The 18,938-nt window shown below is 50.0% G+C and overlaps 1 protein-coding gene and 2 long non-coding RNA genes across 4 annotated transcripts; 1 reads left to right on the plus strand and 2 right to left on the minus strand.

Annotated features, from left to right (window-relative positions):
- Positions 1–405: 405 nt before the first annotated feature.
- On the minus strand, positions 406–13,325 carry LOC147600841 (uncharacterized). The gene is made up of 4 exons (XR_015258535.1): positions 13,193–13,325; positions 4,314–4,498; positions 3,062–3,191; positions 406–481 (listed from the first exon to the last, which is right to left on the minus strand). It is a non-coding gene; the product is annotated as an uncharacterized LOC147600841 (long non-coding RNA).
- Positions 5,953–14,515, plus strand: NOCT (nocturnin). The gene is made up of 3 exons (XM_086747562.1): positions 5,953–6,242; positions 11,453–11,722; positions 12,795–14,515. The coding sequence occupies exons 1-3, from the start codon at positions 6,065–6,067 to the stop codon at positions 13,628–13,630; spliced, it is 1,284 nt and encodes a 427-aa protein (XP_086603688.1). The 5' UTR covers positions 5,953–6,064; the 3' UTR covers positions 13,631–14,515.
- On the minus strand, positions 14,423–18,925 carry LOC147600842 (uncharacterized). 2 transcript variants are annotated; one of them, XR_015258533.1, is made up of 3 exons: positions 18,651–18,925; positions 15,963–16,083; positions 14,423–14,559 (listed from the first exon to the last, which is right to left on the minus strand). It is a non-coding gene; the product is annotated as an uncharacterized LOC147600842 (long non-coding RNA). The 2 variants fall into 2 exon arrangements; XR_015258534.1 differs by lacking the exon at positions 18,651–18,925 and adding an exon at positions 16,185–16,319.
- Positions 18,926–18,938: the final 13 nt, after the last annotated feature.

The following is an 18,938-nucleotide window of genomic DNA, read 5'->3' on the forward strand; positions in this document are numbered from 1 at the left end:
GAAAACTCTGGGACTCTGATTTATAACTGTTTAAATCAGGCAGGGTACAGCCATTGCACCCCTACCACTGGAAAAACAGCTGAGCCTGCCCAAAATGGGACTGGAAATAGGACCCTGGATGGCCTCAAGGGCTTCGGCAGTCAGGTAGCAAGATGGTCAGGTCCTCAGGTGGTCCCTGTTACCTCTCAGTCTCAGGCCTGCAAATGAGCAACATAATCCACACAAGGAACCCCAGTGCTGAGATACCAGTACCTGGGTTTGTTCCAGGCCACACCACAGTCAGCAGGCAGAGACGCTCACCTTTGAAGCCAGGCAGATATTCTCCAGCCCAGACCACAGCTGCCCAGTGGGTGAGGTTCTATAACAAAATAACTCAAAACTGAACAAAACCAGAGTTAAAGCTCTCTGGCGTGGCCCTGCTCGCTCTTTCCCTCTCCTCCCAGCAAGCTGGAATTTCAGTCCCTGCTTCAAGGTTGTTTTCCTGGTGCAAGAATACATCACTTTGCAGTCTGCTGAAAGCAGGGGAAGAGCAGATCCGAGCCAGACCTTCCTGAGACAGGGAATGTGAGAGGGCAGGAAGAAAGCCCTCTACGCAGCCTGTCCCCAAAAACTCTGCTTCCTCCAATGCAACAGAAAAGGGCTAAACCAATCTGGGGTCACGCTTCTCCCAAGAGAAATTTATTTGCCCTTTGAAGGAGAGACAGGTGGGGGGAAGGAAGGAAAAATGATGCTTACACCAAGATGACTCTTCTTATCTTGGTCTAAGATACCCTCACCCTCAAATCAGGCACTGCAAAGGAAGCGGAATCTTCTGCCCCATGGAGCAGCGCTTGCAAAGCACCTCTCAACAGGGAGCCAGGACGGCACCGGCTGCAACCAATGGTGCTAACAGGCAGTCCCAGCCCCACTCCTCCTGCCTCTAAATGCCTGTGCGCCAGGAGCACATCACTGCTGGTGGTGTGGCTGCAGTGGCTCTCAGGAGAGCTGTCTACGCACAATTTCCCTTCAACATCACTAGCATCATGAAATTAAAATGGCTTTGCCACAAGGGGTAGCAGGTCTTGGGGGCATAAATAATGATTCCAAAAATTATTACATGTCAGAAAGTAGATTCAGAGAGTTACTGAGCAAGTTAAGCCAAAGGCTGGCTGCCATGTGTGTAAGTCTTGGAAATTTTGATTCAACAGGCAAACACCTCTTAGGCAGACACCTATTCTAAATAGGCAGTACTCCATTTAATCATCCGCACTGCAGTGTATATTCATATCTGAGATGAAGTGACGTGCGTGTTTATTTAACGAGCTATCAGAAGTGTCACTACCGTTCCCACTCTCCTCCCTAGCTGCACGGAAGGCTTCACCATCTGCTGCCCAGACTTACTGCTACTCACTTCTCTGGGAGACAGATACTGGGTTAAAGTGGCAAAGCTCCACTTTCTGAGATGCTTTAGTCACCAAAATGCTTGAGAAATCAGAGCTGGGTGCATGGAAGAGCTATCTCAGCTATCTATGGCAATACTGCCTGTTTCAAATATCCATCCTCTGCTCTGCTGCCACCTCAGGTGAACCTGTTTTGGGACAGCCTCCCTCCAGCCCACCAAGATCCAGATGTCTGCCACCAAGTCCTGGCTCCCAGCTTCTTCCCAGGTGCCCAAAACCGAGGTGAAGCACAGAGGGAAGGGGGAGATGCCCCACAGCAAGACGATGGTGGGGAGGTGAAGGGCTTCTGGGTATGCACAGGGCAAAGGGGCATCCCTGGGGTGCAAGGCATCCCACGGAAAAGCAGCCAGCAGCCACCACCCCAGGTGACGGCTTCGCTTGCGGGAGAAAAAAAGAAGGTGCTGGGGCATGCGTACACCACCCCAAGTGCAGCACAAGCACTTTCCTGACATAGGGATGACTGGTTGGGAGCAGCTGCCTGATCAAGGAGGTGGAAGGATTATTATCATCAGCTCAGTATTAATCTCAAGAAAGCAAAGTTTGTGGAAATCACTGGTTTTACTGCATGCTGGAAAAACGTTAAGTCATATGCCTATTTTTAATAAGTAACATAGTTCCGCTGGGCCTGGGATTTCCACAGCATTGGAACGGGATTAACAGTCTGTCCACTAACCAGGATGTTTAAAGCATCAGCATCTCCAGGGTAAGAACAGGTCAAAAGTTAAGAAAAAAGCATTTCTCAGTCTACGCAGACTCTGGCCTGGGTCCCTTCTCTCCCCATGCCCACTGCTCCCAGCTAGTGTAAACATCAGCCAGATGTGCATGGGATAGCCGAGATCGCTTTCCAAAGAAACTTACTTCTTTCTTTCCTCTGAGTCACATGTACCTAAAATTAGTTGTATCTTTTGTATATTTTGAGAAGGATTTTCTTTTCCATGGCAGGCTGTTAGGACTTTTGAATCATTCCTAGAGACGCCAACTAAACACTGATTCATATTTTGGAGCTAAATCACCACTCTTCCCAAATCCCAGGAACAAAGCGCTAAGTGTGGAAAACACCTTCATGCATCATCGGTAACTTTTGTTTCTTTCAAAAATACCTTTGTTATTGTCACGCTGGCTTGGTCACACAGGGCTGAGGAAAGCCAACACCCAAAACAGCCAAGCAAAGCACGTTCAGTACAGAGGGGAGCAGGAAAACCTTCTCTCCTTCCTCCTCCTTGCAGATCACATGAGGAGGTGGTTTGGCCTAAACCCAGCTACTGGAGTCATCAGAGTAATAAACTGAAAAACAAACATATTGTACCTCCCAGTCATTAGTTACTTAAAGACTCTGGGCAGTGAGCTGCTCCGTGAAACCGGTTGGCAGGGAGGAGAAGCAGCCAGCCTGGAGGGCAAAGGGTTTTTCCACGGGGCAGGAGAAGCAGAAGGAAGAGGCATCAGGCTAAGATGCACCTGGAGGTCAGCTGAGGACACGAATCTCAGAGACGGGCCCAGCTGCCTCGTCTCCACAGCAAGACCGCAAAGTCAGCCAGCGGCTTCCCTGTCACCAAGCTCGTAATTCTCACATCTGTCAGTAGCGTTGTGGCAGAAAATGCAAAAAAAAAAAAAAAAAGGGTTACCTATCCCTAAGGCCATGCTGTTACACATTTTCTTTGTCAAATCTCACCAGAAACGGTGGGGCCACCAGGCTACCTCCTGGATTACTTGGATCACCAACCAGTCTTTCCTTACAGAAGTGTCTGTGGCCTTCTAGAAGTGGGAAAGGGAAAAAAAAAAAAAAAAAAAAAGCTGGTTACAGATCATCACGCATAACAGGCATGGAAAAAACCTCTTAGTCACCAGTTTGCCCTTTTGATAAGGGTGCCCAGACTTGCAAGCAGACAAGCCCAGCCAGGCACCAAGTCTGGTTAGTTAGTTAGCAACCAGGGCTTGCGGTTTTGTGCGGCAATCAAGCCTCCATCTCTACCATGCAGGTTTAAAGCAGAGAGGATATGAATCAGAGCTGAGAGATCTGCAGGTGTGGTCAGTGCATCTGAAAGTGGAGAAAGCTGAGCTCCAGCCCTTCCCTCCACAGCTCCCAGATCTCTGTCAAGGGCAAGCAGCATGGCTGCTTCATTTTACAGAAAAAAAAAAAAAAAAAAATTGAAGAAGTTAGCAGGGTACTAATTACCTACCTTGAAATATTGTTTAATTATCTTTCTTGTTCTTTAATTATCTGGATTTTAAATTATTTAATCATTAAAGTATGCAATATTTTGCTTAGCAAGGGGCAGATGAGCCTACCCACAGCCAGGCGCAATTTTAAGCACCTAAGCTCCAGGATCTACCTTTGAAACCACAGCAGCTCTACATATGTTCCAATTTACTCTTTTTTTTTTAATAAAAAAGCAGCATAGAGAGAAAAGCACTGTCAGTAGAGGGCTTGTGAGACTACCACCACCTGTGCTTTGACAATCAGAAAGGAAATGAGGAACAAAGACAGATATATATTTATATAGATATATAAAATTACAGATGAGAATAATCGATTAGAACAGGCCTTCAGGGATTAAATTGGGATGGCTGGCAAGTGAAATCAGTCAGAACAAAGCAAGTTCAAAGCATCAAAATGGTACAAGGCACCAAAAAAGCTCTAGAAATGAGAGGGAGACACAGAAAAGTCTGAAGCAGGGAAGAAAAGCAAGTAGAGGGTGGGCAGAAAGAAAGCTAACGGATACCTCCAGCATCCCAGAAAGCTCTAGAAGTTCTCCCAAGCCATCTCTGAAGCCCTAGCAAGTACCTTCCAAAATCCAGGCAAGAAGAGTGGTCCTGGGTGATGGAAGGAGGACAAAAAAGGGGAGGAAAGAGTTACTGTGGAGACCCTTGCACTACCTGTAGAGAAGGACCTGGCAAATACAAAGGTCTGTGACTGGAACGGGAAGCAGCATGGACTGGCGGTGTGGCCACAGAAGAGACAAGGGCAAATTTGTGGTGAGCTGAGAGCCGGGAGGGCTGCGTGCAGGACGCAGCGGGGAAGCGCAGCACCTCACTTCTGGGCTGGGGCAGGCAAGGAGAGACTGGAGGAGAGAGAAATGAGAAAAACAGATCAGAAGACATGATCTGAAGGAAGTAACTTTTAAAAAAAGAAAGACCAAAAGGCCCATGACAAACAGTCTTGAAGTGGATTAAAAAGCTTCTAGAAGGGCAGTGATCAACTGCTCCTCGTATCTCCCAGAGCCAAGACTCCCTTTCCCGCGTGCCCCGAGGCAGGCCCACAGGCCTACCCAACAACAAAAGCTTTCTGTGAGCACCGAGGGGCGGCAAAATCTCCTTCCCTGGCAGCTTAGAAAGAGGCTGCACATCACCCGCAGAGCCAGCCTGCAAGTCATTCGTCCTGATGGTGCAAAGAAAAAGAACAAAGTTTAAGAACCTCGCCAAAACCTGACTTCTGCTCGGCGGTGGGGCCTGGCCCGCGTTTCTCCAGAGCTGGGCTGACCGGAGGCTGCGAGCTGGAAAAAACCCAACGCCGGCAGCGGGACTGAAACACCAAAACGCAGGGAGCGGCCGTTGGGCACCCCTCCTGCTCCTCCCAGGGAGGGAAGGCCCGGGGTCAACGGGGGTGAGTGGGGCAGGATGTCAGCAAACCGGGGCCTAACGCGGTGCTGCCAGCCTGGCTCCCGTAGCCGCATCTCCCACCAGCGACCGCCGTTATGTTGTCAAATACATAAAACACGCAACAATTCAGAAAAAAAAAAAACTAAAAAACAAAAGCCACGTTTTCACAACGAGAGCGGGCACTGGGCCTGTTCCAACCAGCCGTGGTCCCAGCCTGAATTTGGGCTGGAGCGGCCTGGCTCCCCCCGCCCCACGCAGGGCCCCTGGCACGGGGTGGGGAGGGGGAGCGGGGACCCAGCTGAGGGATCCTCAGCCCCTCGCTTCGGGAGAGCCACCCCTCCTCGAGTCCCAGCGGCTCGCGTGGAACAGACACGCGGGGCGCCACGTGTGGGGAACGCCCTTCCCTGCCCGCGGTTCCAGGGCCACGGCCGCGTTCCCCAGCGTGGGAGAGGGGAGGGGTGCGGGGGGGGGGGGGCCGCGCCGCTCCACGCGTGGGGGAACCGCGCTCCTCGCCCTCCCCCACAGCCCCACGCGGGGAACGCCGCTCCCTGCCCCTCCCCTCACGGCTGAACCATCCCGAGCGAAGCCGGGTGGGGGGAAGGGAGGTCACAGGACAACCAACCCCCACACTGTGACGTCCGTGGGAACAGGACGCTCCTCTCTTTGACGTCAACAGCGGAAAACCTCCATCGGGCGAGACCACTCCACGCCGAGGGGGGAGGAAGGGATGCGCGGCTCCCCTCGGCGCAGCGGGAGGAGCGGAGCAGCCGCGGCAGACACCGCCCCGCTGATTCTTGCGGGTGCGCCGGGGGGCGGGGGGCGGCAGCCCCCGCGTTGTGTCCTTCCCGACCCGTCCTCTTCATCACGTCCCCCCCCCCCCTCCGGGTACGAGTGGTAGGTGCCGGATGTCCCGGCCGCGCCGGCAGCCGCCGCCGCCGCCTCTATAAGCGCCGCCGCGGGGCAGGAGCCGCCGCTCGACCGGTCCCGCTCCGCTCCGTTCCGCCCCCCCCCCCACCTCTGCCGGGAGCATGTACCACAGCCCCGCGCGCTGCCTCTGCTCGGCGCTGCCCGCTCTCTGCTCCGCATCGGCCGCTCTCCTGCCGCGGCCCCGCGCCCCGCCGCCGCCGCCATCCCCCGGCCCCGCCGCCCCTCGGGCAACAGCAGCAGTGGGCGGCCCGCCCGCCCCGGGGCCGCCGCCCCGCACAGGTGGGTACCGGGTCCCCGGGGGGGGGCGGGGTGCCGGGCGGGGTTGCTCCGGTTAACGGGGCCGGTGGAGCTGAAACACCCGGGTTGGTGTCCCCGGGTCACCCCCTGCGGGCACGTGCCTCTGGCCAGCCGCCTCTCCCTGCCCCTTCCCAAAATCGCCCTGACCCCTTTGATTTTTTTTTAAGGCTGTAGGTTTCGCTCGCTGCACGGGTGACATCCGGCGACAAAGGGACGGGGGCTGCCGGGAGGTTTTCGGGGGGTGGGTTTCTGCGCCCGCATGCGGGCTGGCTGCTTGGGATGAACCCAAAATGCGGGTGGGTTAATGCTTCCTGAGCCTGAGTGGGTCGGGGTCTCCGCCCCGCCATCAGAAGGGTCCTGCCAGCGAGCCGAGCTGCTCGCTTCTCGCCCAGCGCTGCGCTGGCCTCACGCTGGTGTGGGCGTTTTCTTCCTACTCGAGGCCACGCGTGGGGAAATTCCCGGCTCTGCTCGGGCAGGTGAAGGCGGTGATGCTGAGCCGTCAGGTATCGCCGATCATTCCCAAAATGAGTCCTGGAAAGCGTTCAGGGTCCTACATGTCCTTGGCCGCACGCTCTGTGCAGAGTCCGTGTGAGGACGGCACCTTGGCACGTGCCACGCTCCTCTCCCACGGCGAGGCTCACGGGTGGTATCACCGATTCATTCCCAAAATGAGACTCGGAAAGTGAAGTGCGTTTGTTCCCTGTGGGTGCTGTTACAGCAGGGGTCCACAGGCCAGGCTGGGGCAGGGTGCTCCCGTTCCTCCTGCTGAAGCCGGGCCAGGATGCCATACGGCAGGATGGAAGCTTTGCGGAGCTACAGGGAAGAGGAGCATATGTGCCTGCGAGCTGGCTGCTGGCAGGGTCGAGCTCGTGATGAGAGCGCTCATGAGCAAAAGGCTTTCCAGGACTCGTACCGAGTACCGATTCTGTGCGTTATTTGGGGCAGGGTTTAAGGCTCCTTCCTCTTTGTGGCGTTGCCTGTTGACGGGGCAGCACCTCCCTTGGTGTGACGAGCTCTCTGAATCCTGTGAGGGTCCTGACTCCCTGGTGCGTATGACTGGCCTGGGTGCCAAAAGTGGGACTCAGACTCCAAGTGGCAGGCACTGCTGCTTTGAATGCAGATGGCCCGGGGCTGTAATCCTATTGCTGGCCCAAATGAAGCTGCACATGTAGTATGACACCCTGTAGTGTAGGATTTGTCATGTGGGGGTGGCCTCTGCCAAGTTTCCCCTAGAACCAGGGGTGCAGGGAGGGCATCTCCTGCTGCTGCCGGCCTCCTCAGCCGCGGAGGCCGAGACCGGGCTGCAGGTGCAGTGGAGCCGTTCCACCCAGTGGTGAAATCCCTGCCGTGAGTGAGATGGGGGCTCCCAGCCAAAAGCAGTGCTGGGAGGTAGGAGATCAAAAGAAGGGAAACCAGAATGCTGTTTGCCGTAGCCAAAAGGCAAGGGCCTCAGCCCTGCTACCCCTCTGCAGCCCCCTGCTCTGCCTGCGTGCTGCAGCCCTCACCTCTGAAGCAAAGTCCTTAAAATAAAGTCCCTGACTGCTCGTTGCCAGAGATCCTAGAAGTTCATCTCCTCTGTGCTATTGCTGGATGACACAAGAAACCTTGAACTCTGCACCCTGTTCTTCTGAAGGTTAATGAACAGTTTAAATTCTTTCCCTGCCCTTACTGTGCTGAGACACCACTCTTGCTGAGAGGAGGGCTTTTTTTTTTTTTATTGTAAGCACCTTGAATAGTAATTGCTGAGCTGGTGTTCCCTATTGCAACATCGTGCCAAGAGAATTGCGTCCGTGTTCGCCACCCGCTGCTAAAGTGCAAGCTCAGGAGTCCACTTGTTCCTCTGCGTGCACCAGCACCACGGTGTCACAGCGCCGGCAGCAGATGTTATCACAGCGAGTTACGGGTCACTTAACTTTGGACTGTAAGGATCTCATGAACGGTGACCTTGTACTTGCCTCGCTGCCGTGGACGTGTTAAGCGCTGCAATAGTCACAAATGGATTTTGTGTTTGGAGTTTCAGCGGTCAGGTTGCTGGTCTGGCCCCTGTTGGTCAGAACAATTTAGTCTGTGCCATGATGATTTCTGCACTTTGGGGACAAAGAACTTGTGCAGTTCATCAGTCATCTTAAGCTGGAGTCTTCCCAGCCAAGGACTCACAAGCCACCTACCACCAGCCTGAAAGCATCTGATTTATACGCCAGGCCCTCTTTCACCCAGCCTTCCCTGGGCTCTCAAAAGAAGACAGGAGCTCTTTTTCCTTCCTCAGATGTTACTGACTTTTAAAAGCTGTCAGATCTGTGCTGCAGCTGTGCCGTAGCACATCCCATGCTATTAGACTATGCCTGTCTCCCCATGAAGAGCTGGATACCCCAGGGATGAGGAGATCTAGATGATAGTCTGGCTTTGCTGGCAGCATGGCAGGTGCTGCACGGCTGAACTTGGACTTTGTCCTGCTGTAACAGATGTGGGTTGCTCAGAGCTTTAGGGTAGAACTTTGGCTCCAGATGCATTGCACCTCGCTTCTTCCTGGTCCTAGCTTTTCCCCTCTGATCCGGATCAAGTGATGAGCAGCCTTGGCTCTTGCTAATGACTTCTTGGAGCAGAATGACTCGCTGTTATTCCTTCAGAGAGCCCTGTGTGAGTCACACTCACCCATGGTGTGGGAGACGCTGTGTAAGAAGGCATTGCCTCCACGTGGGCTTCCCACCGCCTGGCTGGTGCTGTGCCAGGAGAAGGGCTCACAGCCATGCTCAGCTGCTGATGGCATCCCTGAGGTAGCAGAAAGCACTGTGTACTTCTCCCCAGTTGCAGCGCTTAACTGTGGGTTGTACCTACCCCAAAAATAGGCAGGGAGCTCCCTGTGGAGCTTTCATTAAAAGCTCTGTTGATTTATTTGGGTTTCTGCATGGCTGCCCGGCAGCTCTGGTAGTGTGTAAGCCAGACCCTTCAGTAACCAGTACCAAGCACATTTTCATTCCTGCTGCCCATCCCCTCACAGCTGTATCAGGGTCCTGCTTGGGGATTTCACATTTGGGCCTGCTTCCCTTGCTATGAAATGACATTTCTTCTACTTCAGCAGTACTTGGCTTCATGACAAGAATTGTAAACCAAGAAAGACTGCAGAAACTCAAGTGTTTTAAACACAGTTCCCCTAGAAAGACATTCATGCTTGTGAGCCCAAGCTCACATCTCAGTTCAGGGAACTCCTGGTACCTTAGACTTTAGCTAAAAGGATGGACATGGGGAGAGACATCCTACATCCAATTTAAATTACCCATTTACAACTTCTAGAACTGTTCAGAGGCACTATTCCACTGGCTTACACATGCAAAAGATACATTAAAGCAAATATTCTTTAGTGTCTTCAAAAGTACCCATTTTTCTAAAGATGAGGACATGAGGCTTCTGCTGCAGGGCCTTTCTTTTCCCTTTTACTCCTTCTAAATATGTTCATTGAACTGTTACTGCTTCCATCTTCCTACCTTCCCCTCTAGCCAGGTCTGTCACTGTCCTATGTCTGTCACCAGCTCTTACGATTGGTAATGCTGTCGTTCAGGCTAGCAAAGGCTGAACATGCAAGTCTGTTGGGTAGCACCCCAAATCTGCCCCAAGATGTGAGTGTGAGATGACAAGTCTCCTCCATTTTTAAATAACTCAAAGGTACAAATAAACTTATTTTAAAACTTCTGCGGGCCAACAACAATGCAACACTGGAGTTCTTTTGTTGAAGATAACCTTTGCAAAATGCATTTGGAGTCAATAAGTTGAGACAACAGCAAGACTCTGTCAGCATTGCCTCTTGTGCAAGTGCTGTTCTTCCTGCCCGTGGTTGCAGGGAAGCCAAGTGCCCAGGCATGTTGCTCCCACAGAGCGGCAACTGTGAGACAGTGCAAACACAGCCTCCTTTCAAGTACTCCTCATGTGTTGGGGCAAGGGTGGCACTTCAGAGCGAAACCTTCCCCTGAGGAAGTGCTGGAAGAGATCGTGGGGCGTGCACGGCCGTGCTGAGGACTCGCTGCAGAGATGTGTAGTCATATCATGAACTCTGTGCAAACTCTGCCGCCGCTACCCTGAAGCCCAGCCCTCGACAGTAACGGTCTCCTGTGTACCTGCAGTAAGCCAGCCTCAGGGTGTGTCCAGCTGCGCAGTGGCACTGGTTGTGCTCTTCTGAAATGGGAGGAGGAGGTGATTTATAGCACAACAGTCACGAGGGCTGCTGTCTGACAGCATGGCTCTGCTGCTTGACCTCCGCTAAGGGAAGAGGGCTGCAGCCACCTCCCGCGCCTATGCCAAAGGGCAAAACAGAGTGGGGACACACACACCACCCCCCTCTGGCAGCTCTGACCCTGTGTGGGATGGGTGGACCTCCCTGCAGGAGACACGGGGGGCTAACTGCTAGCAGGCATGAACACGGAGAGCTGGGGGACAGCTGCTTATTTGCAGGACGTGTGCTTAAGACGGCCAAAGGAGCAGGAGGCCTGGGGTGCACTGCAGGGTGTGCTGGAGGCTGCTGAGCTGGGGCAGCGCCGAGGAGCGAGGAGACGAAGGGGGAAAGAGAGTCAGGGGAATGAGCAGAGGGTGTGAAGGGGAGCTGGAGAGACCCCCTTCTCCACTCCCCATCCCGAGGTTTAAGCCAGCAGAAGCATCTGGCTTGAAAACGTTGCTGCTTTTGGGGCAAATGAAGCTCTGGTGAGAAATTCCTATCCAATATTAGAATGAGTCCCCCTGCTTGCAGCCCGGTGGCATCCCAGATAGGCACAGAGTACCGGGCCATGCAGAGTGCCATCTCCAACAGAGACAGAGGCTGCACATGAAATAAGGAGCAGGCACTATTTGTCTACCTGCTGGGCTCTCGCCTTTGTGAGAAGGGAAAAAGTACGCTATCCTGTTTCCTACAATATGTGCAGAAGTTAATCTGGATGAGAGACTCTTTTCTCCCCTTAGAAGACACCTGCATGATGTCTTAAACAAGATGGTTCACATCCTGCAGAGGTTTGCACCCCCTGACTATAAGCAAAACATGATGACTGTGGACTTAACTAACTCTGTCTCTGCATCCTTCTTATTTTATCTCAGATTCAGGAACAGGCTCCTCACAAATTGCTGGCGCTGTAGCAAGGTTATCTGTAAGGCACCTAAGTGCTGGGAAGAGTCATGGTGGACATCTCTAACACCATTTTTTTCCTTTCCAGTGTGTTCCATGGGAAACAGCACCAGCCGGCTCTACAGCGCGCTCGCCAAGACGCTGAGCAGCAATGCCGTGTCCCAGCACCAGGACTGCCTGGAGCAGCTGGACTCGGCACAGCTGGATCCTATAGACCCCAAGGATTTGCTGGAGGAATGTCAGATTGTTCTGCAGAAACGGCCACCCAGGTTTCAGAGGGACTTTGTGGACCTGAAGAAAAACGCTGCCAGTAACCACCGCCCCATTCGGGTCATGCAGTGGAACATCCTTGCCCAAGGTAGGAGCTGCCTCTAAGCTCAAGGTGTGACCTTGAGATCAAACGCAGCAACGGAAACTTTCAAATGCAGATGTGTCTATGTAGTTAGGCAGCCTGGGACTGACAGAGCAAAGGGAGAGAGGTGGGTTACGTGAGGCACAACTGACTGAAGGCCAGGGGGAGATTTTCAGCACTTGAAACACTGGCTTGCCTTCCATTCTGTAGGAAAGGGGAAAAGGTCTCTCCTTGCAGCTGCCAAAGGTAGCTCTGAATGCCTGTCTTAACTGAACACTGTATATTAAAAAAGCTGTGACCCATCACTTTTAGGTAGTTGTTAGCCCCCAGAAAAGACTTATCCTTTTGTAAGTTTTGTTCTTTGCAAAGCTGCTCAGCTTCTCTGCCATTTTCTCTTTAGTTTATTTGTACTACTTAGGGATTCACATCTGTTTCAGGAATTCTTAATTCTTCAAAATCATTTTAACTGATTTTTTTTTCGCAGACCCCTCAAGTCAAGGCTATAAGTTGACTTATGCAACAGCCTCATCTTAAAATCTTTTAGGGTGGGTAAATCCCCATGCGGGGACTGCCTTAATGTTGTGCAGTTGAGTCACTCTTCTACTGCTCCATTTTTTTCTTAGGCTTAAGCTATCACAGCCACATGTGGAAGCACTTGCCACAGTATAGTGACTTTTAGGAAGGGTGGGGAAGAAGTCTTTAACTTCTATCTGTAAAGGGAATTTAGCTTTTTTGGAGAGACTTCAGTGTTTTGAGAAGGGGTTCTCACAACCATTGGCAAGCCTGGTACCCTTAAAGTCAGCAGCTATGCCCAGAAAACCCATCACCTCCGTGTAAACTGGCGTACACGCATTTTACAGAGAAAGCAAAGGGTTGCAAAAGCCTCATGTCACTTCCTGTTACAACCTCTTGCGCTGTGACAGACCGCCTGCTGTTGTGCGGGGCTGCAGGCAGCCACTGGCTGCTGGCTCCCAAGAGCAGAGCCTTGCCTCTGGCCTCTGCAAAACCCGGAGGAAAACAGCCTGTTTTAGCTATCGGTAACTTCTTTTTTTCCTCTCCCCGTTCCTGCTAATTTCAGCTCTTGGAGAAGGCAAAGACAACTTTGTTCAGTGTCCCATGGAAGCTCTGAAATGGGAAGAGAGGAAATGCCTCATTCTGGAGGAAATCCTTGCGTACAAGCCTGACATCTTGTGCCTGCAGGAAGTCGACCATTACTTTGACACCTTTGAGCCACTCCTCAGCCGACTCGGCTACCAGTGTACTTTCTTCCCGAAGCCCTGGTCCCCGTGCCTAGATGTGGAGCAGAACAACGGGCCGGATGGCTGCGCCTTGTTTTTCCTCAAAGATCGCTTTGAGCTCATCAACAGTGCTAACATCCGGCTAACCGCCATGAAGCTGAAAACCAACCAAGTGGCCATCGCTCAGACGCTGAAGTGCCATGAAACTGGAAGACTGTTCTGCATTGCCGTCACTCACCTGAAAGCCCGTACTGGCTGGGAGAGGTTTCGGTCCGCGCAAGGCTGTGATCTTCTCCAGAACCTGAAGAGTATTACCCAAGGTGCGAAGATCCCTCTGATCATCTGCGGAGACTTCAACGCGGAGCCAACTGAGGAGGTCTACAGAGAATTTTCCAACTCTAGCCTCAACTTAAACAGCGCGTACAAGTTGCTGAGTCCCGACGGGCAGTCGGAGCCCCCCTACACCACCTGGAAGATCCGGCCCTCGGGAGAGTGCCGGCACACGCTGGATTATATCTGGTATTCCCAGCATGCCTTGAATGTGAACTCAGCCCTGGGCTTGCTGACTGAAGAGCAAATAGGGCCCAACAGGCTGCCATCATTCAATTACCCTTCCGATCACCTCTCTCTGGTGTGTGACTTCAGTTTTAATCAGGACCCTGACAGACTGCTGTAATGTGTTGGAATGCCACCTGGTATTGCAGTGTCTTAACTCACCACTGTTTTATTTTAGAGAAAACTTTTGCAGTTGGAAGCTATTGAAGGATGAGGAGATACTGTTGACTAAACATTATTTTGGGCACTTGTTTGGCGTTAACTTGCCGTTCAGCACTTGTTTAATCTGGAGCCTCCAAGGGAGGAAGAAAGGAGTCAGTGTTCTCATCATGGTGATCTTGCCATGTCAGGGTTTGAAAACAAGACAGCTAAATGAGCTTTATCCTTTCACTAACCCCTGTCTTTAAGAATTTAATCCTCTAATGAATGTGGAGCTCTTGGTATTTAAATCAAAACACTTGTGTTTGTAAAACAACTTGCCCTGACAGCATGCTAATTTTATTTATTTCATGTTAAGCTTGTGCAAGTACCAAAGGGAATGAGGCTTGACTACTCAGTGAGATAGTCTTAAATCTTTTTCTGTTGTAATACAAAGGAAGTTTAATGCAGATTAGACATGAATAAATCTAAGCTTATACTAGTGTTCTCTTCTCATTTTTACATGACTTGAGAGGACAGTTTCATTAAAAGTGAATGGATAATAGCGCAGTGGGTGGAAGGTCCCCTCCAGTAAGAGCAGGTGAGGAAATAGAGGCTAGCTACTCTACATCATATAGTAATATCCTCACTTTTCCAGATGAATGTGCATGTGTCCGTTACACACGTACAGCCCATAGGTATGTGTACACAGTGACTGTTACCTTTGTTTCTTCAGTGCTTCCCTCCAGAGGACACACTTAACCAGGGAGTATTTTCTTCTCTGCTTTAAGTATTACTTTTCTAAATGGTTTAAATTTGTAGACTTGTCAATCTTGCTGTTTCAGTAAAGGGCCAGTCTTCATGTTGAGATACTTTGTTATTTATCTTCAGAATCTAAAGCTACCCTGGAACCTGTTAAAAGACAAAATTTATTTATTGAGACAACCTGGTTGATCCTACATCTGACTTGAAATCATACAGCAACAGTTGAGGAGCCTCTTTCCCTGGCCCAGGGGAACTCTGGCTAAGCACCTAGGCTCCTGCAGAGCTGTGTTAGCATAGTAACTCCAGTGCACGGAGTGGTGCTCATTGGTATGACATAGATACTACATATATGGACTGTGAACATGCCACTATGACAGAAAATGAGGTAGGGAGAGAGGAGGAAAGAGAGACAACAGCTGGAGTTGGGCTGACATTTAGGTAGTTGGGAAGGATGAGGCAGAGCAAAGAAAGCAGTACTTCCATGTAAAGTAAGGCCCATAGTAACTCTGAAATGTTCCAGGTGTTTATTATTAATAAAAGTATTTGGAAAAAAAAAAAAAAAAGAAGTAATGTCTCTGCTGCCATCTTTTCCCTTTCCCTATCGCTAAGTGGGTGATCTGTCTCAAGTAGTGACTGTTTGAACTTCGAGTTAGTGGTGGTGTTAACCGTTCCAGACCTTTTTCCCCCCAGTCCTGCAGTCCTAATCTTACAAGTTGGCACAGCTGCTTTGCTTTCACAGCAAGTGCTCTTTCTCAAACTTGAAATGCTGAAATCCCACAGCAAGTCTGTAGGGAAGGGAGTTCCCTTTAGTGATGTTAAGCTGCCCTCTGCCTTAGCTAAAGATGAAGCCTAGACTCTGTATTACTCTGACAGTTGTGTGGAGCTACAAACCTGGCCAGTGCTGCAAAGCAGGGTGCAAGTATTCCTCCCTGAGGGCTGCTAAGCATGCCTAGCAGAGCTGGCTCCTCACAACAGGCAGCTGTATTTGTCACTTTTTTCTAAAAGGTCATTTGAAGAGCAAGAAATGCCACAGGTATGTGTTTTACACAGCCCACAAATTACTGTACTCGTGTTGCTTTAAGTGAAATACAGAGTCTGGTAACCCCAAATTCCCACACAAACACACTCCCTTTCAGGCAGACGAATGAAGTGCTGTGTTGCACAGTCGTTAACGTGCTGTGCGTGTGTTCCTGACCCTTGCAGGATGAGAGCAATGATCTGCTTCCAAGCAGGGGAGCTGAGGCCCCTCTAACCAGCCTGGGATGCAGCACTCCTCTAGCAAGTGTAGATCTGAAATTCCAGACAGGATTTTACAACCAAGAAGCCTGACTTCTTTGGTGAATACTCTTACCAGGCAGCTGTGACCTGTTGACAACTACCAGCCAGGGCCTCCATCAGCTGAAATTTCAGAAAGAGCAAGTCTTTTCTTGTGTCCCTGGAAGCCAGAAGGGGTGGCTCCTTTGGAAGAGATTTTGGACCAAAGATGAGATGTTCCTAACACCCCATAGAAAGGCAGACCTTTGAGCATCTCTGCCATAAACATTTCATACCCACTAGACTGAGACAGCTTCCTCTTCATGGTGCTGGCTGCCCTCAGCTGCTCTCTGAGGGGCTGAGATGCAGTGCTTCTCCTTTAGGGTTATCTTCTCTTAGGATCTTCCCTCAAATAATCTTTGCAAGGAGGAGAGAGAATACAGTTGCCCATTAATGGAGTTATCTGTGGCTAAACACTTCTAAAAGCAACACCACAATGTAGACCTACAAGACAGTACCTTTAAAAAGTCAACTCCTTGCTCATGTACCACAAGAAGTCACACGAAAAGCTGGAGTTTCCATTCAGACCCTTTTGTCAGTTTCTAGAAGAAACTACACTTGTGGTAGAAAGTTATCAATTGAGAGCAAGGGTAATACTGTACTCTGATCAGTATTTGAAAAAAAAAAAAAAAAAACAACCCCAACACGTCAAAAAAACCCCAAACCAAACAAAAAAAATCCTGAAAACATCTACCCCCTGCCCCCCCGCTCCAAACCAAGAAGCCCTTAATTTCCATTTCAGGTTTGGATAAGCAGCTCCATGTTCTGAAGGCCAGCCAAGGGTGTCCATCAACGTGGTGCTGTTTCACCACTGCCAGGGCACAGAGCCATAGCACTGATTACAGCAGGCTTTGTTTACCAGCAGGAGCTAAACTACCGCAGCTACAAAACTCCCACCATCGCCCTCAGAGTATTTGGTATCGGGATGATTCTTATGCCATTTTACTCAGACCTTTGCTTCCAACACTAACTCTCCTACAAAAGAAACCAAACTGTGGAGAAACAGCATGATTTGTATGACATTGCCATCACTGCAGAGCTCCTCTTAAGTGGAGAGGGCTGGGGTTCTTATTTCACCCTGGACACGTGACAGTAGATGTTCACTGCTTCGTGTCCTTAAAGGGCAGTTTTGAAGGCAAGGGGAGGGTGGAATAACTGTGAAAAGGCTGGGGACTCTCCCCATCACAAGGCAATTCTTCATGCTCAGAAAATCACACAGCCCTGCTATAGCACAACAGTGAACTCTTTCTGCTGTATTTTACTAGAAGGTAGACAAGATGCAGAAATTAACTGGTAACTTCCCACTCAGCTTCACCCTTTTATTCCAGTACTTACTATAAAATACATTTTGCAGACAGATTCTTTTGGAAAACTTAAGTGAAATATCACTTGTCGTGCTTTGTTTTAGTCAGCAAGAGGCAGGCCTGCAGCACTGAAATGCTTTTGCCTGCTATAAATAACAATACAGTAAATATTTTTCATACGAAGAAGCAGGAAGGTTGGGGTTTTTTTCCTTTGTAGCAGTATGACTCTTACAGTAAAAATGTCTTCAAAACTCTTCTTGTGGCTGTCTGCCTTATAAGCACACCAAGACTAAAAAAGATCTCAACAGATCCCTTGCTCTAATCTTGAGTAAAAGCTGCATTAGCTTTAGCAGTGACAGTTTTCCCTCACCCTCACGCTAGCCAAAGGAAGAAATGACCCACTTATTTAATTTGCTGAAAGGCAGAAGCTGTTGCAAGCTTATTAAAATACTATCTCTCTTGGAGAACAATTAGTTCAGAAGTAGATAGTGTTGCTTGGCTCTTCTTCACTTAATAAGCTTAATACCTGTTATTTGAACTGTCTCTATGAGGCAGAAATTGAATTTAGCTTGTTCTGGCTGTGACAGTCTTGATGAGATCCCTGCTGTACGTGTCACGGTGAGTAAGAACTGAAGCTTCTGGCACCTCTCCACATTCTCATCAACTCTTCACTGCCCTTGGCTCACTGATCCTTGATCAGCTTAGATGTAACTCTCTGAAGTCCTAAAGTTGACAAAATCAACTAGCAGAGGATCCCTAGAGTTCAGCCTTCCCTGCAGCACGCTTTACCCAAATCACTCCAGTGGTGTCGAAACACAGGACACTTCACTTCAATGCGAAGTAAGAGGGTCTTTGTCCAAGAGAGAGTAACAAAAACAGTGGTCTCCAGGACGGGATTCCCCTTTCAACTTCTCTTGCCACAACCCAGAAGATCTGATATTCAGATCTTTCTTCTGAGTTGCAACTCACTGATATTTTCCCCTTCCCGTGGATTACACCACATTACCCTGCCCCTCCTATAACTTACAATAGTAGTTATTTGAAAAATAAAAATGTTTGTAGCTATATATGTAAAATCACAGAATCACAGAATGGTTAGGGTTGGAAGGGACCTTCAAAGGTCATCTAGTCCAACCCCCCTGCAAGGAGCAGGGACATGTTTGACTGGATCAGGTTGCTCAGTCTCACCCAGCCTGGCCTTGAGTGTTTCCAGGGATGGGGCATCCACCACCTCTCTGCGCAACCTGTTCCAGTGTTCTACAACTCTCATTGTAAAAATTTTTTTCCTAATATCCAATCTAAATCTACCTCAATTTTAAAACCATTACCCCTTGTCCTATCAGTGATACCATGACTGCGTATGTCTCAATGTCTTATCTATAAAGCCTGCTCGCTTCATGCTAGTTACACTCCACTCGCACATCTAGTTACTACTTGCCAAGGACAAATTAAGCTTGGACTCTCCTACATCAGCCACCAGCTTCAGATGTAAAAGCTAGTCCTGCTTTCACATGTAAAGTAACAGGTTTTTCAATGGCATTGCAAAAGTTTAGGAGTATACCTAGATACTAACTTCTTCAATATTTTAGAATCCCTTTGTCTATTTCAGATGTTACAAACCTGATCATCCTGAAGTCATGTCCTCCAGCACCAACAGCAGAAACATTTTTTAGTGATTAATTATGCTGGCATAAAGCAGCACGTTGAAGAGCAAGCTTGCACAGACCTAGAAAATGATGTGAGACTCACAGTTAGAAGTGGGAATCTTGCCCCTCTGATATTTGGCGGTAGAAATCCCCAGCAAGAGGCTCTCTTGTAAGAAGCATGGCTTGTTACCTGCATCACACACCACTTCTGAAGAACAACTGGATCTCAGAACAATTCACACACAAAGCAAGGCTGAAGAGC

The sequence above is a fragment of the Chlamydotis macqueenii genome, chromosome 4 (genome assembly GCF_036417535.1).
Source record: "Chlamydotis macqueenii isolate bChlMac1 chromosome 4, bChlMac1.mat, whole genome shotgun sequence".
Classification (NCBI taxonomy): Eukaryota; Metazoa; Chordata; class Aves; order Otidiformes; family Otididae; genus Chlamydotis; species Chlamydotis macqueenii.